The 9071-nt window shown below is 42.3% G+C and overlaps 1 protein-coding gene across 1 annotated transcript; it reads right to left on the bottom strand.

Moving 5' to 3' along the window:
- Positions 1-1128: 1128 nt before the first annotated feature.
- Positions 1129-7011, bottom strand: LOC117246575 (SLAIN motif-containing protein-like). Its single transcript, XM_033610470.2, has 7 exons — positions 6586-7011; positions 6247-6383; positions 6014-6124; positions 5751-5846; positions 5373-5660; positions 3569-3709; positions 1129-3473 (listed from the first exon to the last, which is right to left on the bottom strand). Exons 1-7 carry the CDS (start codon positions 6993-6995, stop codon positions 3214-3216), a joined length of 1443 nt encoding a protein of 480 aa, XP_033466361.2. The 5' UTR covers positions 6996-7011; the 3' UTR covers positions 1129-3213.
- Positions 7012-9071: the final 2060 nt, after the last annotated feature.

The raw sequence follows: 9071 nt of genomic DNA, 5'->3' as shown, positions 1-9071 counted from the left end.
AAATTTACACCAGACATTCATTACAGGAACAAAGTCTGTGTTTAGTGTTCTGATGGAGCTTTAACACCCCAGTCACCTAAACCTCAGTGAGCATAGTTAATGCAAGTGGTGTAACTGGTCTGTACAAATTTTCTCTTGTCTTGAGTGATTCAGGTAGAAGTGGATCAGGTTAGTGCAGTTTGGTTTTCATGCTGATATTTTTAACCTTCATTAAACCAACATATTTAAGATGTGACTGGGAGAAGAAGAAACTACTGTAATAAACAAACTAGTCAAATGAAAATACATGTAAATATATTTAAATCCACAGTGCTCAAAAGCTACTTTACCATCCTTTGATTCTGGTTTAATTTAATTTTCAGTAAAACTGAGTAAAGGTGTTGTATAGTGAAACCAACGGAGGTCATTTTGACCCCAGTATAAAATAACTGAAACAAACCCACAGTCATTCAAACTCATTTGTGTTTCAGCAGACAGAGACCTTGGTCTCAGTATGACCCACTGTCAAAATAAAGGCTGAATAAATGTAATCAAACTAGAACTATGAACATTACACGCTACAGGCAATTAAAGCACATGATCATGCTCATGCTATGCCCAGGGCAAACTGGCATGTGACGGGTACATTCTGTCTGCGTTTCAGGAGCAACACCTTTTTCCAGCCGAGCGTTGATGTCCACAGCTGCAGGTGGAGTTTTTGTTGAACTGCTTCCTTGAATTTGATAGTCTTAAAACCTTTTATTATGAAATGATGTAATGTATTTCTGACTTTGAGCATCATCTTAACTCAGAGGAGCAGTATTTAGTGTTGTCGAAAGAGGAGACGAGGAAATCTGCATCTGCTGCATCTGTCTGTCCTCTTCAAAATGACTGACTTGACCTGATACTGCAAATTAAGACCCAGGACCCATTGTGATCCCCTGTGCCCCAGTACATTGGCACTTTTTATAAACACTAATAAAAACAGAGATAGAGAACAATAATCTGAAGTCGTTAGGAGCAAACTGATTGATGAAGTCCTGAAAAATCTGAATGACAGAATAAAGCACCTCTGAGATATGACAAGATGCAGGAAGAGGACAGTCACTGAAAGACAAGAAACTGGGTTGGATATTAGGATTTTATTGAACGGTTAGTGGTTGAAAATGATGGCCGACATTCTGACATGTCAACATAGGAGAAGCACGTGTACAGTAATAATGTAAATTACACCATTACTTACACCTGTGCTTGTCATTTAGGTGAGCTTATTCCACAGACCTAGCATTGAGCTTGAACCAGTGATTATTTTGACTACTGATTTCTAAATAATTAGTTTGAAATTTACAGACAGTTCATCATTTACAATGAGTTACAATTACAATAGTTGCCAGTTCATTTTCTCACTAGGACACAGAAATAAAATTGGAACCATCAATAATATTATTACGTACACAAGTGCAGACATAGATTTTGGGGGGTATGCAGGGGGGGTTGCCCCCTCAATACTTAGAACATGTGGATTTGTCTCCCTTAATAAAGACATAAAAGTAGCAGAGGACTTTTATTTTGACAAAATTAAAGACATTTACACCATGAACTGATGCAGAAAATTTTCAAATTGACCAGTATGCAGGAAATTAAGTGTTTGACGCTCAAACTTTTCTGGCGGAAGACCCCTAAACCTCCTGTTTCATGTGTCCCCCCAGAATTGAAGAAAAACCTACACCCCTGCTAAGAAAAGTATTTCATCCCTTTCATATATAGCAAACAGTTTTCTAAGTGTAAGACAAAATCAGCAGTATTCAGCATAGAGAAAGACAGTTTTGTAGATATTTATTTTCTATAGCACTTTCCTCAGTTATAAATAGTGGTATGTTTTATGCAGAACATTTTGTCTAGAGTTCAATCAGACCACAGACCAGACAGCTGCCGTAACTTGATAAATTCATAATTAAAACTACATATAAAACATGATCAAAAACCTTACTGACAGTAGAGAGTACTCTAACACCAAACTGGACGGCCACAAATATATAAATGCATCTGAACTCATTACATTTTAGTATTTTTTTGTTAAAGAATGTTTTTGTCACATGTATCATCTGAACTGGTATATCTCACTCTGATTGCTACACATTGATAAACATCTGTACGGTCACTTTATTTTTTTTTAAATCATTTCATTTGTGCTGCATGTAGAGCATTTAATGGATCTCATTCAGCAGCAAAGAGCAAACAGGAGATCAAAGAGAGACGAACAAAACAGACTTTTGATGGATTTGCTGTGACTCAAAGCTACAGCAGTGTTAACATGTCAGGTGACATGCTGGAACACAGTTAAAGAAATGTACCTTCCCTGAGAGAAGTCATAACGTCTACTAGAGCTGCGTTACATAGAAACGTGTAAAAGCTTAAATAATCACCTCAGGGTGTGAGAAACAGTTGAACAATCAAAGTAGTGAATGACAATACGTTTCAGGAAGAAACTGCACCAACACCACACCTCAGTCTATTTCCTGGTAACACACACATTTCATATTGTGCACAGGTCACCTGTTTAGTTGTTCTTACTTGATTGTAAGCTGCACACTTCCTGTTGCAACAATTCTGCAGAAAACAGCCTACTCATTCAGCCGCACTTCACTTCCACATTCAAACCAGCACTGAAATGTACGTCACGAACTTCATGGCCCACACTGATAAACTTTGAATTCCACACACCATGCCAATACGTCTATCCAAGCACAATATGTTGCATGTAAAGAATTAGTTACAACACTGATTACTGACTACAGCACAGAGCAGTATTTTTTGCTTTCATTTTTTCAACACCATCTCAGATGGGTGGATATATCTGCACAGCAGGCAGAGATCCCCCTGACATTTCTACATTCTTTTGACTTCAATATTTAAAACACTAGTTCACATTATTTACAGTGGGTTATCTTTTAAAGAACACAACACTGCCTGGCTTCACCTCACAGGTAATAAAAAATCCAGCCCTCCAAGACACTTGTGTCAGGTGTTGCTCCCAGTATTGCCAGCTACTTCTTGTGTTTCAGACGAACATGATTTAGATCCCATCTGATGGAAACTTCAGGCAGACACAGTACAGCAGTAGAACATTAATTCCTACTGTTATGATTATGCAAGCAGCCCATACAAGCACATTAATACATGATAAGAGATAGTAATGTTCTAATGTTTTGATTCTAGGTTGACATAATATTTCTATCTTTGTGTGGATGACACATTTCTGCCCCAAGCCACTGTGGTCGACCTTTCAGGTGAGGCAAAAACACGTCCATGAAGAGACAAGTATCCCTTAGCAGGGTGAGGGATCCTGCAGGGGCTGAGAGACTGAGACCTCAGCAGTCTCTTCACAGCCGCCATCCGGTCTGAGGAGTTTCTCACTGAGTGCAACGAGCTGTTGGAGTTCATGTGTGCTGCGGAGAGTGACGGAGACCAGCAACTTGACCTAGATGATGCACCTGAGAAAACAATTAGGATCAGTTTAGACTGATTAGACATATAAGGTAAAAAAAAGTTTTAAACTGAATTGCAGTATGAGGAAACAGATCCAAACCTGATGGTGGGTAAGCAGGGATTTGTTCAGCAGACTGGTAGTTGTTATCATCGTCGTCAATGTCTAAACTTCTGCTGTTCCTCACAGCCTGGAGGGAGCGGAGGCTGGTCCGCAGAGGTGACCTGGTCCTGCCTGGTGATGCTGCCGCAAAACACATCAGGGTCATCATATCTGGGGCCAGCCATAGAACTGGCTGGGCCCCTGAAAAGGTCCCGTGAATAGTTAGAGCGACACTATCACCCTCTTTCTCACAGGTAGTGGTGAGCCTGGTGACCTTCGGTGACGCTAGGGGAGCGGGAGGATTTTGTGTTGAGCGAGGAGCGGCTATTTTTTTTTAAAAGGTAGAGCGGAGCCTTATCTCTCGCTCCAATTTCGCTCCGGTCGCTCATGCCCCACCCAGAATGCATCTTTGCACCTGCGCACACTATTTTCTTTCAAAGCTATGGAGTTGACTGTGTACTTCAGAAAAGAAACTGAGAAGAGAAGCAGGGGTACCTTGGAGAACGGTCCCTAACTACGGGGAGGGACGAGAGGGCTTCCCCGGAGGTCGGCCGCTTAACCCAGTCCGTCTCCTCCACACTTTGACTTATTTCCACCCTGCCGACAGCGGTACCATGGAGAACGGTCCCTAACTGCGGCGAGAGGGGAGAGGGCTTCCCCGGAGAATCTACCAAGCTCATATTTTATTTGTGAATAGAAGATTACAGGTTAGGGTAGTACGACGCAGTTTTTTTGAGCAGAGTGGTGAGCGAGTGGAGCGGGATAAAATTTATGATGGAGTGGAGCGAAGAATGCGCAGAACCAAGCGGAGCGGACGAGCGGCGCAAAGTGACAGGTCTGCGAGCGAGGAGCGGAAATGTTCATCCGCTCCGCTCACATGCTCTGATATCGGTTTAAAGACGTCTCCAGCTCTCTCTTTATCTTCTCCTTTATTTTCTTGCATCCTGGTTTATACGCAGGTCCAGCCATCTGTAGTTTTTTCATACCATTTTCAGGAAAGGGCATTTTATTGCCTCTGCGCCAGCGATAGGTCAAGGTCACTGTGACCTTGCATCCATCTCATTCTTGTGAACGTGATATCTCAAGAACACTTTGAGGGAATTTCTTCTTCATATTTGGCATAAAAGTTCACTTGGACTCAACGATGAACTAATTAGAGTTTGGTGGTCATAGATCAAAGGTCAGGGTCACTGTGACCTTGCATCCATCTCATCCTTGTGAATACGATATCTCAAGAACCCCAGGGAATTTCTTCAAATTTGGCACAAACATTCAGTTAGACTTTAAGATGGACTGATTGGAATTTGGTGGTCAAAGGTCAAGGTTACTGTGACCTTGCGTCTGTCTCAAGTCCTTGAGGGAATTTTCTAAAATTTGGCACAAATGTCCACTTGGACCCAAGAATGGACTCAAGTAGAATTTGGTGGTGGAAGGTCAAAGGTCAAGGTCACAATAACCTCACAAAACATGTTTTTGGCTGTAACTTAAAAATGAATATGCTATTCATATGTAATTCATATGCTGACATTTTATATCCAAAAGGTCAAAGGTCAACTTCACTGAGAAATCATAATGTTCTGCAAAAAAAATACACTTTGATTCAGTATTTCTGTTTCTACTAAAGAATAGAAAGTTCGCTCTTCTTCACACAACCATACAATAATATAATACATCTTAGCCCCTGTTTTAATCTAATGAGGCCTTCGATAATACAGGAGTAGTAATGAAAATAGAATAGAAAATGTCTGTAGCTATCAGACCAGCAATACAGATAAAGAAGAAAACCTGTGTGTGCTCTGTGTACCTTGATTCTGAGCCCGTTTCAGCAGCTTGAGCTGGGCGACCTGCTGGTGAAGTCTAGCCAGAGTTGGACTTTGGCAGCCCTGCCTTGCTACTGATGTTGGTGAACGGTGAGGAGAAGAGCTCAGTGATGACAGACCGGACTGCCAACAGGAGGAAGACGAAGGCGTAGTTTTATTTCCTGGAGTGAAGTCATTGATATTTTCACCAGTGGTGTTAAAATAAGACGGAAACATCAACAGTGACTCGGGGCTTCTCCCAGCAGGTGTGGAAACATAGTCCTGTCTCAAACCTGCAAAATATGGACCAAGGTTATTGCAATCCAACCGTCAGCGAGTATGTAGTGTACTCTAGATCATCACAGACACTCTTCTGTACTCACTGGCTTCCTGTATGCGAGCCATAATGTGGACATCTGTCATGTCCTGCAGTTTGTAGCTTGGGGTTATGGAGTCATGGGGGAGGCTCAGCTCATCATCTGTGCAGATTAATGAATACAAAACACATGCTACTAAAATATGTGATATTAAAGAAACTTTTTTGGACGTATATAAAGATTGTCTGTGAGCAGACATTAATTTGCCCTTAAAAACTGGATCCCTACATGAAGTTAGGTGGATCCAAAAACTCTCTTTATTGTATTACCTGAACCATCAGAGACATTATTGTGTGTGTTGCTGACAGATGTTGTGTTAATAGAGGAGCCCACACTACGATGGAAAACTGCAGGACGTCTGTAGAAGTGACTGCTTGATCCTGACAATACAGAGAGAGGGCATTAGTTAAACCCCTGAACAAACTGATCACCCTTAGAAGAATCTTTTCTGATCAAACATATTTGCAGGACAGTGAGTAAATCTGTGCTGCTACTTGCTCACTTTGATCCAGCCTGTTCATCAGTGAACGACACGCCGCCTCCATCTCAGGACTGGGGTTATCCAGGACGTGTCGACACCATCTGAGAGCAGACTCACTTCTCTCTACGAACGCCTGCTTCCTTGGAGACTCATACAACCTGTGAGGGACACTTCAGTCACTAGGTGCTCATAGGTGTGTTTGGTGACTTGGACGATGGATAAAACCTGGGTTTGTGGTTTTTTTTTTTTAATTTCACGTTGTCCCACCCTCACTAAAGTTAGACCAGAATAACTTAAATACTTTTCCTCATCTCAAGTCCCAATCTCAGAGAATATTACTGAAGGTCTGGTGGCACCTACCAGCTCTCTTCATCCTGCACATCATCCTCAACATCAAGGAGCTCTACTGAATCCAAAGCGGACTCTTCTTCCTGTGACCCATCGCTGTCCCAGTTGTCTTTTGGACAGTTAAAGTTGTACAATATCCCATCCATGGCACGGCGAGGTAAGGGGGAATTACACGCTGACTTCAAATGATCTAGTCTTATTCTAGCGTCCATGGCAAATGACCGATTGTTACAGCTCTTGACTCTTGCTTGCTCGTCGTCCCCCCAGATGCTGCGGTACGGATCTGAATTGCCCTCCAGCCTCACAGAGCTGCTTTCCAGCTTACTGGAGAGAAGATGATGGTTTGCATTTTCATCAAACTCCACTGGCCGATTGCAAAAGTATCGGCTCCAGTCGCCCTGCAGTTGGTTTTGGAGTTCCATTTTCTCAGTGAAATCTTCAGACCTTATTGCTTCTTCGAGCTATTGTCCAGTTACGTTTCATTCCACCTCAACCCTCCATAATGAGGATGTCAGCTGAGTCAGGATCGGACAAAAGTCTCCAGTTTAAACAATGTGATTTTTAAAAGTTCCAATTCTTGCTCTGCACAGACAGGAACTGTGCTTTACTGTAACATCTACTGACCCAGATTGGTTGAGTGGGGCTGTTAAGTACAGACACCCAACAGATTGGATGGATTTAAAGGAGCATCATGAGCTTATGTGGATTAAAGAGTCCATGAGTTGCCACTGAGAAAGAAAAAGAGCCACTCAACATCACACCATCAAGATTAATATGAACAACAATACCAATAGGCTACTCGTAGTAGCAGCTAATAATATTTGTCTGCTTTTGTTGTTGAGTTATCATGTCACATTGCTGTTTAGTTCTCACGGACATTTTAATTCTTTACATTCAGCGCATCATGAAGGAATGAGTGCAGGTGGTTTCTTTGGTTCTCATATTCGGTGCTTATTGCTAAATGCTTGTGGCTGGCTGTTTTCAAATGCGCCTGACTCACTCATCACACCCGAGGAAGTCGTACTGAGAAGTGAGGTCAGATTCGGCTTCTCACGCTCTCTCTAACACACATACACACACACACACACACCCACATACAAGCAGATTAACATAAGATTTACAGCCTCTTACAACCACGTGAGTGATACCTCAAAGTCTCCTCCTTTCGCACCCAAACTCCAGGGATCAAGTGCCACATCTACCCATTCTAAACCATTCTTTCAACAAAGTTATACTGAAGCCATGGACACTAAATTAACTGAACATTATGGTCAGCTAGCTTGCATTTACTGTATCATAGCTTGTTAATATTTTTTAAGTGGCTGAGCTTTATGGGTCCATACCTAAAAAAATCAGAAGTCAAGAAGCAAGAAGATGCACTGTAACGCTGGCCTGGTCTTTGTCTGTTTCTTTTAACTATGCTATGATAACATGAATTTTTAGACAGGTGAAACACTTTAAAGCAGAAACATGCCATAAAACAAATAGTCAATTTCCAATTTAAAGGTCCAGTCGGGGGTGGAGTATGAGACAATGGGCCCTCTTACCTCCTTGTGATCGTTAGCCATCTTTATGTGGTTTTGTGTCTCTTTTTGGTTGTTTTGCATCTTTTTTTAGACTTTTTGTGTCTCCATGTTTTCATTTTGAGCCTCCTCCTGATGGGTACGTGTTAATTTGAGTGACATTTTGCAGGTGGACGCCAGGGGGGCTCCTGATGCTTTGGGCACCTGGGCCTGTGGCAGTAGGCCCGATCAGTAACCCATCCATGGGGCAGTGTGTAGGATTTTGTGGCATCTAGCGGCGGCATTGCAGAACTGAAACTTCTCCTGTGTGCCAAGCATGTAGGAGAACTCTGTCGGCCAACACGCAAAGGTGAATGGCCAGTATTTGGTTTGTCCATTCTGAGCTACTGTAGAAACAAAAAGGCAGACTCCGTGGGAGAGGACCCGCTGCATATGTAGACATAAATGCCTCATACTAATGACAACACAAGGATTCTAATTTTCAGGGTCTCAGGCGGACATCACATTTTGGGTTTACTTGACCTCATACTGTATTTCATTCTACTTTACTTAGACCTGTTGTCCTTGTTCACCAATGCTTTTTTGTCCCATCTTGTGGCCCTGCTGGAGTGCAGAGACAACGATCAAACTTGACTATCTAGAGGAAGTAAAAGTTGTAACAAGGTTTCCATCAGTGAACATGTGGAAGGATCATTACACTAATCCATGTCAAAACAAGACGGCAGCCAATTCTGCCAAGTCATGCTGCATTCCAGGCATGTTTCTGAGCCCGTAAGTCACCACTTCAAGTCACGAATCACGACTTCATAGCGTTCCAGGCAAGTCACGCCAAACTCTCAAAACAACATGGCGGACCGTGCGGGGTTTATGTTTGTTTATGATCACTTCTGTCACCAAAGGTGCCTGTTCTTTGCTCATTTGAGTGAAACGGAGGAGGAGAAACTGCGCATAAGGTCACAGATGCTTTTATACTTT

This window comes from Epinephelus lanceolatus, chromosome 11, assembly GCF_041903045.1.
Source record: "Epinephelus lanceolatus isolate andai-2023 chromosome 11, ASM4190304v1, whole genome shotgun sequence".
NCBI classification, from domain to species: Eukaryota; Metazoa; Chordata; class Actinopteri; order Perciformes; family Serranidae; genus Epinephelus; species Epinephelus lanceolatus.
The sequence above is the reverse complement of the archived record's forward strand: the minus strand, read 5'-3'. Positions and strand labels throughout refer to the sequence as shown.